The 24674-nt window shown below is 49.5% G+C and overlaps 2 protein-coding genes and 1 pseudogene across 2 annotated transcripts in view; 1 reads left to right on the plus strand and 2 right to left on the minus strand.

Annotated features, from left to right (window-relative positions):
- The window catches only part of CDIP1 (cell death inducing p53 target 1), a 45506-nt gene extending 42080 nt beyond the window's left edge, over positions 1–3426 (minus strand). Inside the window, exon 1 of the mRNA XM_054667975.2 lies at positions 3371–3426. The gene's annotated coding sequence lies outside the window, so the exon portion shown is untranslated. The remainder of the gene's footprint in view (positions 1–3370) is intronic.
- Positions 3427–3545: 119 nt separating this feature from the next.
- Positions 3546–24674, plus strand: part of C16H16orf96 (chromosome 16 C16orf96 homolog) — a 44178-nt gene continuing 23049 nt past the window's right edge. Inside the window, 6 exon segments of the mRNA XM_009430227.5 lie at positions 3546–4037; positions 18396–18500; positions 21554–21634; positions 21817–21903; positions 22019–22388; positions 22391–23413. Of these exon segments, the coding sequence (XP_009428502.3) occupies positions 3618–4037; positions 18396–18500; positions 21554–21634; positions 21817–21903; positions 22019–22388; positions 22391–23413 (2086 nt within the window). The 5' untranslated portion in view covers positions 3546–3617.
- On the minus strand, positions 9735–10203 carry LOC107968780 (activated RNA polymerase II transcriptional coactivator p15-like; annotated as a pseudogene).

Consider the following 24674-nt stretch of genomic DNA (forward strand, 5'->3'; position numbering starts at 1 on the left):
AAAGAAACATGAATGGTTACAGTGTTAACATTTATTTTATAATATTTCTATCATTAATATGGCCCCATGAGAGTTGACAGCCCCTTCGGAGCTATCATCCATTTAGCAAACACTTACTGAGCACCTACTGTGTGCAGGGATCTGTGTTCTGATACTAGAAAGACAGAGAAGAAAGAGAAGGTCTCTATTCTGAAAGAGCTTCAGGAATGCCCTCTCTTCAGGTCTCAGCTCAGATGTCACCTCCCCAGAGGAACCTCCTTGGGTTACCTTTGCCCAGCTGTTATCTCATTGCCTGCCTCCACGCCTGGCTGAAGAGCTAGGTTTTGTGGATGGACTGGTAATGACCTGTGCAGAAGCATCTGTTGTGAAGTAGGAACATGGGATTGATTCACAAGCAGCATCCCTGAAAATATCCCACTGTTCAATTCAGAAGGCGTTTTCCTGGACTCTTGCTCCCACAGTTCTAACCATTGGCAAGAGTGGCTGCCAGATCAGTTCTGGTCAAGGAGCGATTTGTGTTTTGTTTTATTTGAGATGGGGTCTCACTCTGTTGCCCAGGCTGGAGTGCAGGGGTGTGATTCTGGCTCACTGCAGCCTCGAGTAGCTGAGATTACAGGCACACACCACCATGCCCAGCTAATTTTGGTATATTTTTTAGAGATGGGGTTTCACCGTGTTGTGCAGGCTGGTCTCACACTCTACTCCTGGGCTCAAGCAATCTGCCTGCCTCAGCCTCTTGAGTAGCTGGGATTACAGGTGTGAGCCACTACGCCCAGCTAATTTTTTATTTTGTAGAGATGGTGTCTTGCTATGTTGCTCAGGCTGCTCTCCAACTCCTGGATTCAAGCAACCCGCCCACCTTGGCCTCCCAAAGTGCTGGGATTACAGGCATGAGCCACGGCGCCTGACTGCAAGAAACGTTTTCCATCAGCACTGGCCTGGCATGTTACATATGTTATTTCTAGCCGCCGTGTTTTATTTCCCCATTTAGCAGAGAGGGAAGCTGAGGCTCAGAGAGGTTAAGTCACTTGCTCAAGATTCCACAGCTGGTGCAAGGATTTGCCTCCCCACCTGCATGAACTCAATGTGGAATCCCTCAGCAGGGCTCCTGCTGTGTGGTGCGGGACCAGGAATGTGGGATCACAGTGCTGGCTGGGCTGGGAGTCAGGGCTCCTGGTGTTAAGCCGAGAGTGTCCCTGCAGACTTTCCCAGGAGACAAGCAGGCTGGGATTCTCTTGTCCCAGAACTGACCAAGCAGAGCCTGACCATACCTCATATCTCCACGCAGCCTCCTGGTCCTGTGGCAGCTGGCTCTTGGCCATGTCCTTATGATGTCAGAGCAGGGCTGAGACCCTGTTTGAGAGCACAGGGGTTGTGAAGAGCCCAGCTCAAGCGGGGAGCAGAGCAGGGTCTGGTGAGGGCACCGTCACTTGGGTGGGCAGGGACATGCAGGGCCTAGAAAGGACAATGCCCTTTTTTTCTTTTTCTTTTTCTTTTTTTTTTTTGAGACAGAGTCTTGCTCTGTCGCCCAGGCTGGAGTGCAGTGGTGCGGTCTCGGTTAAGTGCAAGCTCCGCCTCCCAGATTCAAACGATTCTCCTGCCTCAGCCTCCCGAGTAGTTGGGACTACAGGCACCTGCCACCACGCCTGGCTAATTTTTTGTATATTTTTTGAAGTAGAGACGGGGTTTCACAGTGTTAGTCAAGATGGTCTCGATCTTCTGACTCGTGATCTGCCCGCCTTGGCCTCCCAAAGTGCTGGAATTACAGGCGTGAGCCACCGCACCCAGCCAAACGCCCTTCTTTGTTTGAGACGGAGTCTTGCTCTGTCACCAGGCTGGAGTGCAATGGCACAATCTTGGCTCACTGCAACCTCTGCCTCCTGGATTCAAGTGATTCTCCTGCCTCAGCCTCCCGAGTAGCTGACTACAGGCACGCACCACCATGCCCAGCTAATTTTTGTTTCATCATGTTGGCCAGGATGGTCTCCATCTCTTGACCTCATGATCTGCCCACCTCAGCCTCCCAAAGTGCTGGGATTACAGGCGTGAGCCACCACGCCCAGCCGACAATGCCCTTCTTACCACCTGGGCTCTCCTTCCCAGAAAATGGAACACTTGGCCAGGTGTGGTGGCTCACCCCTGTAATCCCAGCGCTTTGGGAGGCTGAGGCAAGCAGATCACCTGAGGTCAGGAGTTTGAGACCAGCCTGGCCAACATGGTGAAACCCCATCTCTATTAAAAATATAAAAATTAGCTGGGCGTGGTGGCAGGCGCCTGTAATCCTAGCTACTCAGGAGGCTGAGGCAGGAGAATCGCTTGAACCCAGGAGGCGGAGGTTGCAGTGAGCGGAGATCGCACCACTGCACTCCTGCCTGGGTAACAGAGAAAGACTTTGTCACACACACTACACACACACACACACACACACACACACACACACACACGAGAAAATGGAACACTGAGGGGGGCCTTTGGATGCGTCCAGAAATGAATGTAGTTCTTCAGATTCTTTTTTTTTTTTTGAGACGGAGTCTCGCTCTGTCGCCCAGGCTGGAGTGCAGTGGCACGATCTTGGCTCACTGAAACCTCCACCTCCCGGATTTAAGCAATTCTCTGCCTCAGCCTCCAGAGTAGCTGGGATTACAGGCACGTGCCACCACGCCTGGCTGATTTTTGTATTTTTAGTAGAGGCGGGGTTTCACCGTCTTGGCCAGGCTGGTCTTGAATTCCTGACCCCGTGGTCCACCCGCCTTCGCCTCCCAAAGTGCTGGGATTACATATGTCAGCCACTGTGCCCGGCCTTTTCTCTTTTCTTTTTCTTTCTTTTTTTTTTCTTTTTTTTTTGAGGCAAGGTCTCACTCTGTTGCCCAGGCTAAGTGCAGTGGCACAATCATAGCTCACTGCAGCCTCAAACTCCTGGCTTCAAGCAATCCTCCCACCCCATCCTCCTGAGTAGCTGGGACTACAGATGTGCGCCAGCACATCCAGCTAATTACAAATTTTTTTTGTAGAAACAGGGTCTCACTATGTTGCCCAGGCTGCTCTCGAACTCCTGGCTTCAAGCAGTCCTCCCGCCTTTGCCTCCCCAAAGTGCTGGGATTACAGGCCTGAACCCCCACACCCACCCAGCCAGTACTTCAGATTCTTATCTCTTTGTAAAACCTGGGTCTTCCTAACTCCAAGAAACCTGTCTTCTGCCCGGATTCGAGAAAATTCCAAGGAGGGAGCTGCCTCTCCATCCCTTCCATATGTGCTTCTAGGAAAAAGTTACCAGTCTCACATCACCAGAGGGCTTGAATGAAGAGGCTGCCATCAGCTATTCAAACATTCATCCAATATTAACTGAGCACCTACTCTGGGTGAGGCTTACCAGGGAGCACCTGCCCCACTCCAGACTTTGAATTGCGCCCGTTTCATCACATTCTTTGGTGTCCTGGCAACCAGAGACTCTGATCTGAGCTCCAGCCAGAACAGAGGCCATTCCTCCCTGACTGCTGTGACTCACCACCACCCCAGGCCTCTGAGGACCAGTCCGTGTAGCTCTCGGAACCACTGAAAGCTACCCCTTGTCCTTGAGGACGCCTGGAACCCCAGCCCCACTGACCCACACTGGCAGGATGAGCTTCTCACTCACGTTCACCGAGCTGGCCGACATCGCCATCCCACAGTGCGGGGTGCTGAACTTCAAGGCCCTGCACCTCCTGCTGCACGGCATCTTGGAGCACATCCACATGGCCGAGCTCAAGAAAGTCCTCTCAGGCGATGAGGACTTCCTGCAGACCTCGCAGGTGGTCATGATGCCCAGGGAAGGAGACGCCCACCCCATCCTCATCCCCATGAAGAGGCTCAGCAATGTCTTCGACCACGTGGTGAGCCGCCTCGACAAGTTGGAGAACCAGCTGGCCCTGCTGCAGGACCTGCCCTCCACCGCCCAGCTGCTGGAAGCCAGCCAGGGCACTGCCCGGCCCGTCCAGGACCTGTGGCATCTGATCAAGCTCCGGAAGATGGTGGAGGGTCATGATGAAGTCATGGCCAAGGTACGCCCCCAGCCTCCAGACACTTCTTTTCCTCCCTTCACCACTGGCTCTCTCCTGGGACATCTTTTGTTTGTTTTTGAGAGTCCGTCTCACTCTGTCACCCAGGCTGGAGTGCAGTGGCATGATCTCGGCTCACTGCAACCTCCGCCTCCCGGGTTCAAGTGATTCTCCTGCCTCAGCCTCCCTAGTAGCTAGGATTTCAGGCACATGTCACCATACCCGGCTAATTTTTGTATTTTTAGTAGAGATGGGGTTTCACTATGTTGGCCAGGCTGGTCTCAAACCCCTGATCTCAACTGATCCACCTGCCTCGGCTTCCCAAAGTGCTGGGATGACAAACGTGAGCCACCGCGCCCAGCCCTCTCCTGGGACATCTTGTTGCTTACTCACCTACGATGGGCCATCTCCTTATGCAGTGTGGGAAGAAGGGGGCTTTAGAGTCAGGCACAACCAAAACGCCAAGCTTGCAGCCTCCATCAAGTATTGCAAAGAAGCCAGACACAAAAGGCTACCCAGTGTATGATTCCATTTATACGAAATGTCCAGAATAGGTAAATCCATGGAGACAGAAAGCAGTGGTTGCCAGGGGCTTGGAGGAGGAGAGAATGGGGAGTAATTGCTTTGTGGATATAGGGTTTCCTTTTGGGGTGATGAAAATGTTTTGGAACTAGATGGAGGTGATAGTTATACAACCTCACTGATGTACTAAATGACACTGAATTGTTCACTTAAAAATGGCTAATTGTACATTATGTGAATTTCACCCCAATTTTTTTTTTTGAGACAGGGTGTCACTCTGTCACCCAGGCTGGAGTGCAGTGACTCAGTCATGGCTCACTGTAGCCTCGACCTCCCAGACTCAAGCAATCCTCCCACCTCAACCTCCCGAGTAACTGGGACCACAGGTGTGCACCACTGCACCTGGCTAATTTTTGTATTGTTTGTAGAGATAGGGTCTCCTTATGTTGCCCAGGCTGGACTCAAACTCCTAGGCTCAAGTGATCCTCCTGCTTTGGCCTCCCAAAGTGCTGGGATTACAAGCGTGAGCTACTGTGCTCAGCCTTACCCCAATTTCTAAAAAATGCCTGGAGGAGCTACCATGGGAGAAGTACCGGAGTAGTCACGGTGAACAGGCACGCCCGGCCTAGCAGGGGAGATAGACACAAGTGAGTGAGAATCTCCAAGAACCAGCCCTGTGAGGAGCAGCAAAGAGGCATTCCTTCTGCCTTACAGATGAGGAAACTGATGCTCAGAGGAGCTCAGTGATTGGCTGAAGGCCCAGCAGCTGGTGGGCAAGGGAGCTGCGCGCTGAGGCGTGGCCTCTGACCCTGGCTCACCTTTGACTGCTGACCCCTGCTAACCCCGACCAGCACGTGGACAGTGTTCAATTACTGGCAGCCCAAGAAGAAATAAGAAAGGGAAAATAAGCCGAGCACAGTGGCTCACACCTATAATCCCAACACTGGGAGGCCAAGGTGGGATGATCACTTGAGCCCAGGAGTTCAAGACCAGCCTTGGCAGCGTAGTGAGACCTCATCTCTACAAAAAAATGAATAAATTAGCCGGGTGTGGTGGCGTCCACCTGTAGTCTTACCTCAGGAGGCTGAGGTGGGAGAATCACTTAACCCCAGGAGTTGGAAGCTGCAGTGAGTTGTAGTCACTCTCCTGAACTCCAGCCTGGGGGACAGAGCAAGCCCCTATGTCTAAAAATAGTAATAATAATTTGGCCAGGCACAGTGGCGCACACCTGTAATCCCAGCATTTCGGGAGGCCAAGGTGGCTGGATCACCTGAGGTGAGGAGTTCGAGACAATCCTGGCCAACATGGTGAAACCCTGTCTCTACTAAAAATACAAAAATTAGCTGGGCATGCTTGCGTGCGCCTGTAGTCCCAGCTACTCGGGAGGCTGAGGCAGGAGAATCACTTGAGCCTGGAAGGCAGGTGTTGCAGTGAGTTGAGATCGCACCACTGCCCTTCAGCCTGGGTGACGGAGAAAGTCTTGTCTCCAAAAAGGAGACCATCCAGCGATGACTGCCTTCCTATCCCTGGAGGCAGCATGTCCTAGTCCTCTCTGAGCCAGAACTGTGCCCATTGGTGTGTCCAGCTGGATCTCCCTGGGAGTCAGGGCCATTTTCAGAGTGTTCCCAAGTTACCACTCTTCTCTTTCAAATTGAGGGGAAACTGGCTGGATGTGGTGGCTCACACCTGTAATCCCAGCACTTTGGGAGGCCGAGGCAGGTGGGTCACTTGAGGTCAGGAGTTCGTGACCAGCCTGGCCAACATCATGAAAACCCGTCTCTACTAAAAATAAAAATAAAAAAAATTAGCCAGGCATGGTGGCGCATGCCTGGAATCCCAGCTACTCAGGAGGCTGAGGCATGAGAATCACTTGAACCCCGGAGGTGGAGGTTCTAGTGAGCGGAGATTGCGCCACTGCACTCCAGCCTGGGCAACAGAGCAAGACTCCATCTCAAAAAAAAAAAATTAAAAATAAATAAATAAATAAATTGAGGGGAAATTGACCTAACATAAAATCAACCATTTAAAAGTTGACATTAAACACTGAATTAATGAAAATTCGGTGGCACATGATATATTGACATTGTTGTGCAGCCAGCCACCTCTATCTAGTTCTAAGCCATTTCCATCACCCTGAAAGGAAAAAACCCTATTTCCCCGTTACTTCTCCTCCCTGCAACCCCTGGCAACCACTAATCTGCTTTCTGTCTTACGGATTTGCCTATTCTGGACATTTCATCTAAAGGCATAATCTGTGTATTTCATAGAGACAGAAAGTAGATTAGTGGTTTCCAGAGGCTCAGGAAGGGGGGAACAGAGAGAGACTGTAACAGGGACGGGATTTCCTTTTAGGAGAATGAAGTGTCTTGGAAGTAGATAGTGGTGTACATACCAAATGCCCTCAGATTGCACACTTCATTTTTATTTTATTTTTATTTTTTTGAGACAGAGTCTCACTCTGTCATCCAGGCTGGAGTGGAGTGGTGCAATCTCTGCTCACTGCAAACTCTGCCTCCAAGGTTCAAGTGACTCTCGTGCTTCAGCCTCCTGAGTAGCTGGAAATACAGGTGCGCGCCACCATGCCTGGCTAATTTTTCTTTGCATTTTTATATATATGTTTGTTTTTGAGACGGAGTCTCACTCTGTTGCCCAGGCTGGAGTGCAGTGGTGTGGTCTCAGCTCACTGCAACCTCTGCCTCCCAGGTTCAAGCAGTTCTTCTGCCTCAGCCTCCCAAGTAGCTGGGACTGTAGCTGCCCGCCACCACACCCAGCTAATTTTTGTATTTTTAGTAGAGACGCGGTTTCACCATGTTGGTCAGGATGATCTTGATCTCCTGACCTCATGATCCACCCGCCTTGGCCTCCCAAAGTGCTGAGATTACAGGCATGAGCCACTAAGCCCGGCCAATACTAAAATATTTTTATACTTTAATATTATGGGTATTTTACCACAAAAAAAGCAGAGATTGGCAGAATAGATAAAAAAACAAACAAACAAACAAACAAAAAACACGACCTAACTACTATATGCTGTTTGCAAGAGACACATTTAAGATTCAAAGACACAAATAGGGCCAGGCACGGTGGCATGCACCTGTAATCTCAGCTCTTTGGGAGGCTGAGGCAAGAGGATCACTTGAGCCCAGGAGTTGGTGATTGCAGTGAGCTCTGATCGCCCCACTGCACTCCAGCCTGGGTGACAGAGTGAGATCCTGTCTCTACGAAAAAAAGACAAGACACAAATACGTTAAAAGTAAAATGATATAAAAAGATATTCCAGCGGGGCACAGTGGCTCACCCCTATAATCCCAACACTTTGGGAGGCTGAGGTGGGTGGATCACCTGAGGTCAGGAATTCAAGACCAGCCTGACCAACATGGAGAAACCCGTCTCTACTAAAAATACAAAATTAGTCGGATGTGGTGGCACATGCCTGTAATCCCAGCTACTTGGGAGGCTGAGAACGGCTTGAACCTGGGAGGTGGAGGTTGTGGTGAGCCGAGATTGCGCCATTGCACTCCAGCCTGGGCAACAAGAGCTGAAACTCCGTCAAAAAAAAAAAAAATTAGCCTGGCGTGGTGGCGGGAGCCTGTAATCCCAGCTACTGGGGAGGCTGAGGCAGGAGAGTCACTTGAACCCGGGAGGCAGAATTTGCAGTGAGCCGAGATCGCGCCACCACACTCCAGCCTGGGTGACAAAAGCGAAACTCCATCTCAAAAAAATTAAAAAATAACAAAAGATATTCCTTGCAAGCAGTGACCAGAGGAGAGTGGGATCTTCTCAGACAAGATAGACTTCAAGACAAAAATTGTTACTAGAGACAGGGCTGCCTGGGGTGGCCGAGGGCAAGTTATGAGGGCCTTGCAGGCAGGATGGGCGGATACCAGGATCCAAGGTGCCGGCACTCCAGAGGCAGCTTGCCCCCTGGCCTGCCTTGATGGATGAAGGCTTCTAAAAAGCAGCTCAACAGGGCAACCCACCCAGCTCACAAAAGGGGCTCGTGGACAGGTTCAGACCTAGCTGTACAGCCTTCAGGACTGTTTGTGCAGCTAAGGAATGTCCCCATCATTAGACAATCTTGCCTTGTCCCAGCCTGATTGAAGTTGCCCGAGGTTCCCACAATGACCCATTGAAGGGGGTTGCCATGGCAGCTGGTTCTAGAATGGTGCAAACTGCACAGCTAACTGTCTGCACCCACCAACTAGTGAGGCTGCCCGGGGGGTCGCCTGGCAAACAAACGTGTTTTACAACGTTCCTTTCGCGAGCCCCAGTCTGCCTCCTTCAGGCCTCGGTTTTTCTCCCCGTAACGATAACCTCTTGCAGCTGGCCTCACAGGCGAAAACGAGGGGTGATGTCAGCTGTTTGTTGTTGAAACTGTTTCGTCTAACCCTGTTTCCGTAACATTGTGGGTCCGAGGCTTAGGGTATTTTTTTAAATTGTAGAAAACCTTTAACTTATTGGTCTTTTTGAGGGAATGAGATGCATCGCCACTGCATTACAACTAAGCCATTAATCCTGTAGCTTCGTCAACATTAACTGGTTCACTTTCATGATGCCAGTGGGGAATCAGTTCTTTCTACAGATGTTCAAGAGAAAAGATTGCCAGGTGTGGTGGCTCATGCCTGTAATCCCAGCACTTTGAGAGGCTGAGGTGGGAGGATCGCTTGAGCCCAGGAGTTCAAGACCAGCCTGAGCAACATGGCGAGACTCCCTTTCTACCAAAAAATTTTGAAATTGGCTGGGCATGGTGGTGCACCTGTAGTCCCAGGTACTCAGGAGGCTGAGGCAGGATTGCTTGAGCCTGGGAGGTCGAGGCTGCAGTGAGCTATTATTAATATTACAGCCTGGACAATGGAGCAAGACTGTGTCAAAAAAAAAAAAGAGAAAAGCCTTTTGAGAAGAGTGCAAGTTCTTTTATATATTTACAAAACCTTTATTCACTCTTAATTTTTTTGTCTTTATTTTTTAAGATTGTATTACTTGATTTTATTTTACACTAGGTGGTGGGCACACAAAGCAATCCTTAATAAAGTTGACAATTAGCTTCACTCAACATTTTTAATAATGCACATATAAAAAAAGTATTCATCTTACAAATTCTTCTGCAATCCAAACATATAATAGCTTGGAGAACATTTAGAAAACAAAAGCCAATGTAAAAAGACAGATTAAAACAACTAGAACAGTACAGGTTTTATTTATATGGCTCGAATTTTACAGGTTTCTTACTGTATCATCAATGTCAGAAATCTGTTCTGTCAGCTGGCTCCATTGTTCTGGATTTAAAGAAATACCTTTTCTTCCTGGTTTCATTTCACCTTCAGGATCCATCCAATATTCTCCAATATCAATTAGCACTTTGCCTTTAAAATCTTGAACGCCAACGTACCTCATTTTCCCAATCTGAAACATGTTACCATCTCTGCTGCTGCTCCTCTGTCAGAAGATGACAGAGCTCTCCAAGTTTCGCCTGTCTTTTGCTTCTTTACAGGTTTTTCTGGAGCAACTTGCTTTTTCCTCTTTAAGTTTTTGTCAACCTCACTGTCAGAATCACTGCCAGAAGAGTTTGAAGAAACAAGTTCCTTTGCTTTAGGCATCGCTTCGCTCGGCTCTAGCAGTGGAACACCCTCTTGCTCGTTCGCTCACGACTGACTCGTTTGTTTTTATTTTTAAGGCAGGGTCTCACTCTGTCGCCCAGGCTGGGGTGCAGTGGCTCGATCTCAGCTCACTGCAGCCTCAACCTCCCGGGCTCAACCCTGGAGGCAATCCTCCCACCTCAACCTCCTGAGTAGGTAGGACTACAGGCCTGTGCCACCACACTGGCTAATTTGTATTTTTTGTAGAGACAGGGTGTTGCCATGTTCCCCAGGCTGGTCTCGAACTCTTGAGCTCAAGTAATCCTCCCACTTCAGCCCAAAGTGCTGGGATTACAGGCTTGAGCCACTGCGCCCACCCTCTGTTAACCTTTTTTTGTTTGTTTGTTTGTTTTGAGACGGAGTCTCGCTCTGTTGCCCAGGCTGGAGGGCAGCAGCATGATCTTGGCTTACTGCAGCCTCTGCCTCCTGGGTTCAAGCGATTCTCCTGCTTCAGCTTCCTGAGTAACTGGGATTACAAGCGTGCACCACCATGCCCAGCTAATTTTCGTATTTTTAGTAGAGACGGGGTTTCACCATGTTGGCCAGGCTGGTCTTGAACTCCCGAGCTCAGGTGATCCACCCGCCTGGGCTTCCCAATGTGCTGGGATTACAGGCATGAGCCACTGTGCCCGGCCTCTGTTGACTTTTAAATCATAACATTTGTCTTAAGACTAGTGGTAACTGCCAGGTGTGGTGGCTCCCACCTGTAATCCCAGCACTTTCAGAGGCCGAAGTGGGCGGATCACCTGAGCTCAGGAGTTCAAGACCAGCCTGGCCAACATGGTGAAATCCCGTCTCTACTAAAAATACAAAAATTAGCCGCTAGTCGGGAGGCTGAGACAAGAGAATTGCTTGAACCTGGGAGGCAGAGGTTGCAGTGAGCCGAGATTGCGCCACTGCACTCCAGCCTGGGAGACAAAATGAAACTCCATCTTAAAAAAAAGAAGAAAAGGTTAGTGGTAACTGGTTTTGCTTTGTTTTTAGCCTTAAAGTGTTTTTGGCTGGCTTTGTGAAGTCCATTCCTGGACTTCTGCCCTCCTAATTTGTTCTTGGCCATTGTCAGACTTGGTTGGATACGTGCACGCAGCTTCTGCAGCTCAGGTGATGCCATCTGCATGCACTGGGTCCAGGAAGTCCCCGGGAGAGGGATCCAGTCTAAGGGGATGCTAACAACCTATTGTTGCTTTCTTTATTTCTAAACACCCTCCCCATTTTACTCCCTCAGAAACTACAAAGCACCTGCTGTATATTGTACAGGTTAAAATGATGTCACATTTAAATTGGATTTTTAAGGCTGGGCGTGGTGGTTTACGCCTATGATCCCAGCACTTTGGGAGGCTGAGGCAGAAGGATCACCTGAGCTCAGGAGTTCCAGGCCAGCCTGGCCGATGTGGCAAAACCTTGTCTTTACTAAAAATACAAAAATTAGCTGGGCATGGTGGTGCGTGCCTGTAGTCCCAGCCACTCGAGAGGCTGAGGCACGAGAATCGCTTGAACCCGAGAGGTGGAGATTTCAGTGAACCGAGATCGCGCCGCTGCACTCCAGCCTGAGCGACAGAGCAAAACTCCATCTCAAAAACAATAAATAAAATACAAATAAAAATTGGGTTTTTAACTATTTCGTAACATTGCTTAAAGGTGTGGAAGACACTTTGGGGTGTTAGAGGACCAAGGTTGCCATGATTGCAGTAATGGTAACGAACACTCAGATGTCGTTGGTGTCACCTTCACAGTGTCGTGAAGTGCTCTTACATTCCTCGTTTCCGTGGAGGGAAATGTTAGCATTCCTGTTTTCCAAAGTCCCACATGTGACCGTGTGGACAAGTCTAACTGCTTGTCTGAGGGGGTGTTTGCCTTAGCCCCTTTTTCAGGCCTCTTAAGGCCTTTGTAAGTACTGGGCCCTAGCTGAACCCCAGCATCCTTAAAGCCCTCTTGAGAGAGAGAGAGAGCAGGTTTGGACAAGCCCTGCCTCGAGGACTATGGCATGGGTCAGCTTCTGGAAGGGCAACTGTCGGGGACGCACTTTCCCTTGAACTCAGCACCATCCAAGCCCTGAATGTGGCCCAGTCACCCTGGGCAGAAAAAAGACCTCAGCCACTTTCCCCACAGCTCTCTCTCCTGCCCCTTCTTCCCCAGGACAGGAGTCCAGAGCATGTCCCCTACATGTGAGACAGCAGGTGGGTCTTGGGTGAGAAACCTCTCACTGCATATCACACAGAGGGGGAGGTTGTAGTAAGCTGAGATGGCGCCACTGCGATCTCCACGCAAGATGCAAGGAGTCTGGCTCTGGCGCCCAGGCTGGAGTGCAGTGGCACAGTCTCAGCTCACTGCAACCTCCACCTCCTGGGTTCAAGTGATTCTTGTGCCTCAGCCTCCCGAGTAGCTGGGATTACAGGTGCCCACCACCACACCCGGCTAATTTTTGTATTTTTCGTAGAGACGGGGTTTTACCATGTTGGCCAGGCTGATCTCGAACTCCTGACCTCAGGTGATCTGCCCACTTTGTCCTCCCGAGGTGCTGGGATTACAGGCGTCAGCCACCACACCCAGCCTCATTTCTACCTTTTGACTGTTATGAATATGCTGCTATAAGCATTCATGTACAAACTTCTGTTTTGTTTTTAGGGACAAGGTCTTGCTCTGTTGCCCTGGCTGGATGGAGTTCAGTGGTGCCACCATAGCTCACTGCAGCCTCAAACTCCTGGTCTCAAGCGATCCTCCCATCTCTGCCTCCCAAGTTTCTGGGACTACAGGCGCTTGCCACCATGCCTGGCTAATTTTTAAGTTTTATGTAGAGATGTAGTCTTGCTGTGTTAACAGCCCACGCTGGTCTTGAACTCCTGGCCTCAAGCACTCTTCCACCTTGGCCTCCGAAAGCAGTCGGATTACAGACGTGAGCTACCATGCCTGGCCCATGTGTGCAAGTTTTTATATGGACCTATGTTTTCATTTCTTTTGGGAATATACCTAGGATTAGAATCAGAGATCATCTGGTATCTCTATAATCTTGTGAGGAACTGCCACACTGACTTCTAAAATGGCTGCACAATTTACATTCCCAGCAGCGGTGTATGAGAATTACGATTTCTCCTTATGGTTAACAGCACTTAGTATCTGACTTTCGATTCTGACCATCCTACAGAGTTTGAAGTGGTATCTCATTGTAGTTTTGATTTTCATTTCCCTGATGACGAATGATGTTGAGCATCTTTTCTTTTTATGTGCTTATTGGCCATTTACACATCATCTTTGGAGAAATGTCTATTGAGATCTTTGCCTGTTTTTAATTGGGTTATTTGTATCATTGAGTTGTAAGAGTTCTGTATATATTCTGCATATACTGGGTCAGATATATGATTTGCAAAATGAGGTTTTCTCCCATTTTGTGGGTTGTATTTTCATTTTCTTGCTGGTGTCTTTTGAAGCACAAAAGGTACTTTTTATTATGACTTTAATCTCTTCACTTGTTTTAGGTTTATTCGGATTGTCTATTTCTGCTTGAGTCAGTTTTAATGACTTTCTAGGAATTTGTCCATTTCACCTAAATTATATAATTTGTCCACAGGCAATTATTCATAGTATTTCTTTATAATCCTTTTTATTTCTGTAGAGTTGATAGAATGCCCTCTCTTTCATTTCTGATTCTAATAATTTGAGTCTGATTCTTGGCCAGTCTAGCTAAAAGTTTGTCAATTTTGTTGACCTTTTCAATTAACCAGTGTTTAGTTTCATTGATTTTTCTGTACTATTTTTTTATCCTCTATTTCATTAATTTCACCATATTCTTTGTTATTTTCTTATTTCTATTTGTTTTAGGTTCAGTTTGCTTTTCTTTGTTCCATTGTCTTAAGGTGGAAGGTTAAGTTATTGATTCAAGATCTTTCTTTGTTAATATAGTCACTTACAACAATAAGTGTTCTAAGTGTGTAATCACCACTTTAACTGCATCTCGTAAGTTCTGGTGTGTTGTGCTTTCATTTTAACTCATTTCAAATTAGTTTCTAATTTCTATTTCTATTGTGATTTCTTCTTTGACATATTTCTTTTCTTCTTTTTTTTTTTTTTTTGAGATGGAGTCTCGCTCTGTCACCCAGGCTGGAGTGCAGTGGCGCGATCTCGGCTCACTGCAAGCTCCGCCTCCTGGGTTCATGCCATTCTCCTGCCTCAGCCTCCCAAGTAGCTGGGACTACAGGTGCCTGCCACCACGCCCGGCTAATTTTTTTTTGTATGTTTAGTAGAGACGGGATTTCACCGTGTTAGCCAGGATGGTTTTGATCTCCTGACCTCATCATCCGCCCACCTCGGCCTCCCAAAGTGCTGGGATTACAGGTGTGAGCCACCGCGCCCGGCCTTCTTTGACATATTCCTCTTGTGATTTCTTCTTTGACATATTTGTTATTTAGTAGAATGTTTTTTAAATTTTTACATGTTTGTGAATTTTCAATAGTTTCTTCTGTTGCCTTTTTTTTTTTTTTTTTTTTTTTTGAGATGAAGTCTTCCTCTGTCACCAGGATGGAGTGCAATGGCGTGACCTTGGCTCACTACAACCTCTGCTCCTGGGTTCAAGCAGTTCTCCTGCCTCAGCCTCCCGAGTAGCTGGGACTACAGGCATGCACCACCACACCCAGCTAATTTTTGTATTTTTAGTAGAGATGGGGTTTCACCATGTTGGCCAGGATGGTCTCGATCTCCTGACTTCATGATCTGCCTGCTGTAGCCTCTCAAAGTGCTGAGATTACAGGTGTGAGCCACCACGTCCAGCCTGTTTTTGTTTTTTGTTTGTTTGTTTGTTTTAAGCCCTGTCTATGGGAGCCATTGGCAATCCAAGAACTTTTTTATTTTATTTTTGAATTATAGAGAGGAGATCTCACTATGTTGCCCAGACTGGTCTGGAACTCCTGAGCTCAAATGATACTCCTGCCTCAAGCTCCCAAAGTGCTGAATTACAGGCATGAGCCACCATACCTGGCCTCTTCTGTTGCTTTCTAATTTAATTCCATTGTGGTCAGAGTATGTATTTTGCATAATTTCAGTCCTTTTGAAATTTGTTAAGGCTTGTTTTATGGCTTTACCATATGGTCTACCCTGGAGAGTGTTCTATATGCATTTGAGAATAATATGTATTCTACCATTGTCGAGTGGGGTATTCCGTGGATATCTGTTATGTCTAGTTGGTTTATACAATTGTTCAAATCTTCTCTTTTCTTGCTGGCCTTTTGTTTTGTTAATTTTATTTATTTTATAGTGACAGGGTCTCCCTTGGTTGCCCAGGCTGCTCTGGAACCCCTGGGCTCAAGCCATCCTTCCACTGCAGCCACCCAAAATGCTGGGATTACAGGTGTAAGCCACTGAACCCAGCCTCTTACTCTTCTTTTTTTCTTTTTCTTTTCTTTTTAATTTTTTTTTTTTTTTTTTTTTTGAGACAGAGTCTCACTCTGTCACCCAAGCTGGGGGGCAGTAGTGCAATCACAACTCACTTCAGCCTCAACCTCCTGGGCTAGGATGATCCTCCCATCTCATCCTCCCAGGGACCTGGGACTACAGGCATGCACCACCACGCCTGTCTAATTTTGGTATTTTTTTGTAGAGATGGGAGACCGCTATGTTGCCCAGGCTGGTTTCGAACTCCTGGGCTCAAGTGATCCACCTGCTTCAGCCCCCCAAAATGCTGGGATTACAGATGTGAGCCACTGCACCCAGGATACTGTTCTTTTTATCTCGGGTTTTGTTTTTTCGAGATGGAGTCTTACTCCATGGAGACTTACTTAGATGGAGTCACACAGGCTGGAGAGCAGTGGGATGATCTTGGCTTGCTGCAACCTCTGCCTCCGGGGTTCAAGTGATCCTCCCACCTCTGCCTCCCAAGTAGCTGGGATTACAGGCAAACACTACCACGCCTGGCTAATTTTTATATTTTTGGTAGAGATGGGGTTTCACCATGTTGGCCAGGCTGGTCTTAAACTCCTGAACTTCAGATCCACTGGCCTCAGCCTCCCAAAGTGCTGGGATTACAGGTGTGAGCCACCATGCTGGACCTTCCTTATCTTAGTTATTCTATTCATTACTGAAAATAGGAAATTGAAGTCTCGAACTATTCTTGTTAATTAACTATTTCTCCTTTTGTAACTGAGTACCCCCATTTTTCTAAAAGATAGTTTATTTTAAAAATTATTTTCTCTTCCTTTCTCCTTCCCCACTGCTCCCCACTTCCTACTTAGCCCTTTAGAAATGCAAAGAGAGGCTTGGTGAGTTGGCTCATGCCTGTAATCCCAGCACTCTGGGAGGCCGAGGTGGGTGGATCACTTGAGGTCAGGAGTTTGAGATCAGCCTGGCCAACATGGTGAAACCCCATTAGCAGGGCGTGGTGGCGTGCCCCTGTAGTCCCAGCTACTTGGGAGGGTGAGGTGGGAGAATCACTTGAACCCGGGAGGTGAAGGTTGCCTAGGTGACAGAGTGAGACTCTGTCTCAAAAAAAAAAAAAAAAGAAGGCAAAGATAGTCTTTGACCCCTCCTTCACCAGTCACTCCCTACAGGGCAAGTTCATGTAACTCCTGGAGAGTTAAGAAACAGATTTAGAGACCAAAGCACGCCCCTTATAGGATTTTCACCTGGGAACTTCCACTCTCCAGGGATTGCCTGAGAGCTCAGTCTCACCAGGAGGACATGTTGAAAGCGTGCCCATGGCCACTTTTACAACTTGCTTCTTCCCAGGAAGGTGCCAACTCAGCTGCCCAGTAGATAAGACATCACGCTCAAAAGGAGACCCCTGCCCTTGCTGGCTGTATCCCCTACGTCTTAAATGTGCCCACTTTTTCTCCAGAAGTGAAGCGGCACGTTTAAAGCCAGGGCGCTTTGTGCCCCTTCCCCAAGCTAGCTTCGGAATAAATTCACTTTCTTTTTGGTACCAGACCTTGCTCATGGTAACTGAACCCTGCAATGCAGCGAGCAACCAACGTGCTTTTCAGTTACACTTTCAGTTCTGTCAGTGTTTCCTTCAGGTATTTTATAAAGGGCTCTGTTAAGTGCATGTATGTTTATAATTATTATATCTTCCAGATAGTTTGGCCCTCTGAGTGGAAAAAAACTCAGTTTCTTTCACACTGTTCTCACAACACGCTTTTTTTTTTTTAGATAGAGACTCACTTCGTTGTCCAGTCTGGAGTGCAGTGGTGCGATCTTGGCTCACTGCAGCCTCTGCCTCCCAGGTTCAAGTGATTCTCCTGCCCCATCCTCCTGAGTAGCTGGGATTACAGGCACGCAACATCAGGAACTGCTAAGTTTTTTTGTATTTTTAGTAGAAACAGGGTTTCACCGTGTTGGCCAGACTGATATCAAACTCCTGGCCTCATGTTCTGCCTGACTTGGTCTCCCAAAGTGCTGGGATTATAGGCATGAGCCACCGCGCCAAGCTCGCAACACACTTCTGACACCAGATGTGTGAGGATTTCTCCCTACAGCAAGCAATCATTTCTGCAGGCAGGCTGCTTCCCCTTTTGCCCTCCAGAGCCAGGCTCCACAGGAGCCCGAGAGATCCTTTAAAATGTAAATACAGACCGGGTGCTGTGGCACTTTGGGAGGATGACGCGGGCAGATTGCTTGAGCTCAGGAATTCGAGACTCGCCTGAGCAACGTGGTGAAACCCCATCTCTACCAAACAAAAACAAAAACAAAAACAAAAAAAATTAGCTGGGCGTGGTGATGCACACCTGCGGTCTCAGCTCCTTGGGAGGCTGAGGCAGGAGAATCACTTGAGCCCAGGAGGTGGAGGTTACAGTAAGCTGAGATCGCGCCACTGCACTCCAGCCTGAGCCACAGAGTGAGACTCCATCTTAGAAACAAAAAGTAAATGCAACCCTGTCTCTCCTGCTCCTGATCCTCCAGTGGCTCCTACCCAGGGATGGGCTGTGCTTCCTCCCTGGCTGACATCTATCATAGAAGAAAGGGCGTGAGATGCTTCATGACGAGTAACTCCTGGTTTCTGGATATATTCAAATACAGAGTTGCCTCCTTCTCATCCAGGCCACTTGGAGATCAGAGCACTGTTGACTTTAGTAGCATCTCCTGGTCCCCTTGTAGGTTCCAGTCTAGGCCTTGGGAGAGCCAAGAGGACCTCTTGAACAACGGCTATCATCAGAAAGCTTCTGTACTTCACTTACCTTCTCCCCCAGCCATACTCGGCTTCACATTTTCTCCTCTTTTGCAGTCAATGCAGACCCTGCAGGACTTGCTCACTGATCTTCATGCACTCCAGGTCACCATCACAGCCCTCAGGAAAGAAGTGGACATGCTGAAGAACATGCTTGACAAGGTAGGCCCTCCCCCAGCATCCTCCATGCCAGCTGCGTTGCTCAGGCCTCTGGGGGTTGGAGCAATGAGGAAAATCTAGGAAGCTTACTGTTAGGCCAAGAGTGCAGCTGTGAGGGTGTGCTCATGTGGACCCTCCAATTGGCCAGTGCCACCGACTTCTCTGTGACCCCTCCATGCTTTGTTTGTTTGTTTTTTTTTTTTTTTTTTAAGACAGAGTCTCACTCTGTTGCCCAGGCTGGAGTGCAATGGCATGATCTTGGCTCACGGCAACCTCTGCCTCCCGGGTTCAAGTGATTCTCCTGCCTGAGCTTCCCGAGTAGCTGGGATTACAGGCACGCACCACCACATCTGGGTAATTTTTGTATTTTTAGTAGAGACAGGGGTTCATCTTGTTGGCCAGGCTGGTCTCGAACTTCTGACCTCGTGATCCACCCACCTCAGCCTCCCAAAGTGCTGGGATTACAGGTGTGAGCCACCATACCTGGCCGACCCCTCCATGCTTTCTACCCCAGTGTATTAACATGTTAGTTGTAAGTGACAGAAATCACGTTCATCCTGGATTAGGCAAAATAAGGGATTTATTGTCTCATTTACTAAAAGGTCCGGGGACGGCCAGATCTAGGTACTCATGCAATACTTATATTTCTTTTTTTTTTTTTTTTTGAGATGGAGTCTCGCTCTGTTGCCCAGGCTGGAGTGCAGTGGCACGATCTTGGCTCACTGCAAGCTCTGTCTCCCGGGTTCACGCCATTCTCCTGTCTCAGCCTCCCGAGTAGCTGGGACTACAGGCGCCCGCCCCCATGCCCGGCTAATTTTTTTTGTATTTTTAGTAGAGATGGGGTTTCACCATGTTAGCCAGGATGGTCTCAATCTCCTGACCTCTTGATCCGCCCGCCTCAGCCTCCCAAAGTGCCAGGATTACAGGCGTGAGCCACCACATCCGGCAATACTGACGTTTCTCAGTGAAACTTTCCTCCCAGTTGGCTTCATTCTCAGGCAGGTGCTCCTCAAGTCTTGGCAACAGCAGACTTATATTCCACCAACCTAGCAAAAAGAAAACCTCTTCCCCTTCTGGAAAGCTCTGTCCACATGGAAAGTGGAATAATCATAATAGTGCAGGCGTACATACAAGCTCCTTCTGTACTTCTGTAGCCAAAAACCATCAGCCAAGTATTTTCTAACACCCTACCATGCATGGAAGGACATGGAGTCCCTGAGACATGAGGCAGCTGTCCCCGTCACAACTGATGAGTCACAGCTGGGGTCTGAAGCCAGCTCTCCACACCCCCAGGTTTAACAACTTCCCCCAAATAGTGTAATTTTCTGTACCATCCCGGCTTCACAGATCAGGGCCTGTATTTGATCATCATGGCAACTGTGGGAGCTTCAGGCATGGGCTGGATGGCTCCCATCTAAGCAGAAAGAACGCTGTTAAAAGCTGCATCATGAGCTACTCAAAAGGGCCCCTTAGACAAAGCTGTTGGAGAAACCATGCCTTCTCAGCGGGGCCTGGTGTCTCACGCCTGTAATCCCAGCACTTTGGGAAGCCAAAGCAGGCGGATCACCTGAGGTCAGGAGTTCGAGACCAGCCTGGCCAACATGGTAAAACCCCCGTCTCCACTAAAAATACAAAAATTAGCTGGGTATGGTTGCAGGCACCTGTAACCCCAGCTACTCAGGAGGCTGAGGCACGAGAATCACTTGAACCCAGGAGGTGGAGATTGTAGTGAGCCAAGATTGAGCCACTGCACTCCAGCCTGGGTGACAGAGCAAGACTCCGTCTCAAAAAAAAAAAAAAAAAAAAGGTGGGGTCGGAGGGGTGGCGTGGTGGTTCACGCCTGTAATCTCAGCATTTTGGGAGGCTGAGGTGGGCAGATCACAAGGTCAGGAGATCGAGACCATCCTCGCTAACACGGTGAAACCCCATCTCTACTAAAAATACAAAAAATTAGCTGGATGTGGTGGCAGGTACCTGTAGTCCCAGTTACTCAGGAGGCTGAGGCAGGAGAATGGTGTGAACCTGGGAGGTGGAGCTTGCAGTGAGCCGAGATCACGCCACTGCACTCCAGCCTGGGCAACAGAGTGAGACTCTGTCTCAAAAAAAAAAAAAAAAGAAAAAAGAAAAGAAAAACAATGCCTTATTGGCCTGTCTCTTGGAGGTGTTTTTTTTGTTGTTGTTTTGTTTTGTATTCTTTTTGAGACGGAGTCTCTCTCTGTCACCCAGGCTGGAGTGCAGTGGCACGATCTCAGCTCACTGCAACCTCTGCCTCCCTGGTTCAAGTGATTCTCCTGCCTCAGCCTCCTGAGTAGCTGGGATTACAGGTGCAAGCCACCACGCCTAGCTAATTTTTGTGTTTTTAGTGGAGGTGGGGGCTTCACCACATTGGTCAGGCTGGTCCCGAACTCCTGAACTCGTGATCCACCCGCCTCAGCATCCCAAAGTGCTGGGATTACAGGCGTGAGCCACTGTGCCCGGCCCTCTTGGAGATTCTTAATGTGCTTTTGCTCATTCAAGGCTCTGGGAAGTCCTGCAGTACAGAAACCTGTTGAAATTTTATTTATTTATTTATTTATTTACTTATTTTTGAGACAAAGTCTCACTCTGTTGCCCAGGCTGGAGTGCAGTGGCGCCATCTCAGCTCACTGCAACCTCTGCCTCCTGGATTCAAGTGATTCTCCTGCCTCAGCTTCCTGATAGCTGGGATTACAGGCGCATGCCATCAGGCCCAGCTAATTTTTGTATTTTTAGTAGGGACGGTGTTTCACCATGTTGGCCAGGCTGCTGTCGAACTCCTGACCTCAAGTTATCCAACCACCTTGACCTCTCAAAGTGCTGGGGTTACAGGCATGAGACATTGTGCCCGGCCTGACATGCTTTCAAGCCTAGCATTTCCCAAACTTGTTTGCCCATGGAACCCTTTCCCACTCCTTGGGAAACACTGGATTTGGAACCCGTTCTTCCTTCTCAAGCTCTTAGTCACCTAGAGCCACAGGAAAAGGCAGGGGTGGGACAGAACCTGGACCCCCAGTCCACAGACTCAGTTCCTTTGACAGGTACACCCAGAAAGAATGGACATCTTTGCTGAAGACTTCAAAACACAGAACTGGAAGATGGTTGCACTGCAGCGGGAAGTGGTGAGGGCCACCATCCCTGTCTTCCCCCACTCCCCCTGGGACCCCCCCACCTCCCGGGTCCTGGGTGCTGAGGGTAGGGAGGTGCAAGGAGGAGAACACAGCCTGGAAAGGTTTCTTTGCAGGTGTGGGGGACACTGCCCCCTCCAGGCTCACAGCCCTCATTTTCTACCCCCACCTTGCAGGCTTCTCTCCAGAATAAGTTTAAAACCATCCCCAAAACCGAGGACATGGTGCTCTGGAGTGGCCTCCCTGATGCCATGTTCACCTCAGTGAGTGAGGAAGGAAGGGGAGGTTAGCAGGAAGCTGGGGAGCAGGCGGGCGGCTGACTGAGAGTGGGAGGCGGGGCTGGAAGCCAGCAGAGCCCCTCTGCCCCCTCTTCTGCAGGAAATTGGTTGATCACCGCTGGACCTGTGGCAGTCTATAGAGCAGCTCCCAGAGGCAGCCCTGGCCCAGACCACCGAGTACCTTGAAGCTACTCGTGCCATCCAGGTCTCCGAGCCCGTCCAAAACCCCCAGCTACTGCAGACTGTCTGGCATTATGAGGTCTCAGAGCTCCTCCCGGAGGGCTCATCTGCCCAAGCAGTTTCACTCAGCAGAGCCCAGGAGCCAGCGCAGCCTCCGGCCCTCACGCCTGAGTCTGCACTTGGGTGCACAACTGAATTTGCACCTGGGCCTGCACCTGGGACTGAACCTGTGCCAGGGCTGGAGGTGGGGCTGGAGCTGGAGCCTGTGCCTGCCCTGGGGCCTGTCCCAGGGCGACACCTGGGTCCTTGCCAGCACCTTGGCCTGTGCTTGGACCTGTGCCTGCCCCAGGTGCCCAGCCTCCACCACCGGGAGACTGGCCTGCACTCCCAAGACGCTGGCCTCTTCCCCAAGGCTGGCCCAGGGTGGGCTCTTGGCCTCTGTGGGACTTAGGTGTCCTGCGGCCAACTCAGCCCCAACCCTCCAGGGCCCCACCACCAGCCACTGAGTTTGGCTCAGTGTGGCCTCGACCACTCCAGCCATATCAGTCTCGCCAGGGAGAAGCCCTCCAGCTCGCAGCTGTCCAAGTAAAGGGGGAGGAAAATGATGTCCCCAGCCTAAGGGGCCTTCGGGAGAGGGCCCGCAAGGATGGGGCCCCCAAGGATAGAACTCGCAAGGATGGGGTCCCCAAAGATAGAGGTGGCAAGGATGTGGACCCCAAGGATAGAGCTCACAAGGATGATGTCCCCAAAGATAGAGGTGGCAAGGATGGGGACCCCAAGGATAGAGTTGGCAAGGATGGGGCCCCCAAGGAAGCACAGCCTAAGGCTCCCCAGTCTGCCCTTCACCGGCTGAAAACCACCGCTGCCATCGCCGCCGCTGCCGCCGCAGCCTACGCCGCTGCCACATCCTCCGCTGCCCAGGCAGCCAAGGTTGCTGCCAAGTTTGTCAAGGATGCCCCAGCCACCAAAATGGCCGCCATTGCAACAGACACGGCTGCAGCTGGGCCCCTAGGGGTCTTTGCAGATGTCCTGGGTGCAGGGCCTTCCCGGGAAGCCACAGAATCCCAGATCTTGGGCGATGATTCCGAAATCTACAAAATCCTCTCTCCCTCCTACTCTGCTGCCAGCATCGGTCCCGATCCAGCCCTGTCCCAGGCCATGGTGGCTGCCAAGCAGGCCATGAGCCCTGAAGACAAGAAGAGGGCTGTCAAGTATTCCATGAGCCACATAGCCCAGATACCTGTCAAACACGACTCTCTGAAGGAAGAATTTGCCCAGCTGTCCTGTAACCTGAACCAGCACTTGAGTTATCTAGGTAGGCCTGGTCTGGCCCTGGGAAGGGCACAAGGGAGTGGGGCTCTCCCTGCAGCATTTGAGAAGTGTGTACTGTCCTTCACTGGGCTCCACCAACAAAATCTGCATTCCACCATTAGCCATTCTTTCCTTTGGCTTAAGCATTTGGCTCTTAACGAGTCTATTCTTTTCTGTTGAATGTACAATGAGGTCTTATCTTAGGGCAGGGAGGCTGTTAGGGTCTAAAGTTGGCACGAGGAAAATGGCATGCCAAAATTACTCTGAAAACTCTCGTGGCCAGGCGTGGTGGCTCCCACCTGTAATCCCAGCACTTTGGGAGGCTGAGGTGGGCGGATCACCTGAGACCGCAAGTTCAAGATGAGCCTGACCAACATGGAGAAACCCCGTCTCTACTAAAAATACAAAATTTGCTGGGCGTGGTGGTGTATGCCTGTAATCCCAGCTACTCGGGAGGCTGAGGCAGGAGAATCGCTTGAACCCAGGAGGCGGAGGTTGCGGTGAGCCAAGATCATGCCATTGCGCTCCAGCCTGGGCAACAAGAACAAAACTCTGTCTCAAAAACAACAACAACAACAAAAACTCCTTTGTGATAGCCCATAAAGCAGTATTGTATTGGCTAAGCGTGGTGACTCATGCCTGTAATCTTAGCACTTTGGGAGGCCAAGGCAGGAAGATTGCTCGAGCTGGAAGTTCGAGACCACCCTGGGTAACATCAAGACCTCATCTCTAAAAAAATTTTTAAACACTAGCTGTGTGCGGTGGCTGACGCCTATAATCCTAGCACTTTGGGAGGCCAAGGCAGGCAGATACCTAGACCATCCTGGCTGACACGGTGAAACCCCGTCTCTACTAAAAATACAAAAAAATTAGCTGGGCATGGTGGCGGGCGCCTGTAGTCCCAGCTACTCAGGAGGCTGAAGCAGGAGAAGCGTGAACCCAGGAGGCGAAGCTTGCAGTGAGCTGAGATCATGCCACTGCACTCCAGCCTGGGCGACAGAGCTAGACTCCATCTCAAAAAAAAAAAAAAAAAAATTTTAAACATTGGCCATGTGCAGTGGCTCACGCCTGTAATCCCATTCCCTTGGGAGGATGAGGCAGGTGGATCACTTGAAGTCAGGAGTTCGAGACCAGCCTGGCCAACATAGCGAAACTCCGTCTCTACTAAAAATACAAAAGTTAGCCAGGCTTGATAATGCGCGCCTGTAATCCCAGCTACTTAGGAGGCTGAGACAGGAGAAACACTTTGAACCCTGGAGGCAGAG

The sequence above is a fragment of the Pan troglodytes genome, chromosome 18 (assembly GCF_028858775.2).
Source record: "Pan troglodytes isolate AG18354 chromosome 18, NHGRI_mPanTro3-v2.0_pri, whole genome shotgun sequence".
In the NCBI taxonomy this organism is placed as follows: domain Eukaryota; kingdom Metazoa; phylum Chordata; class Mammalia; order Primates; family Hominidae; genus Pan; species Pan troglodytes.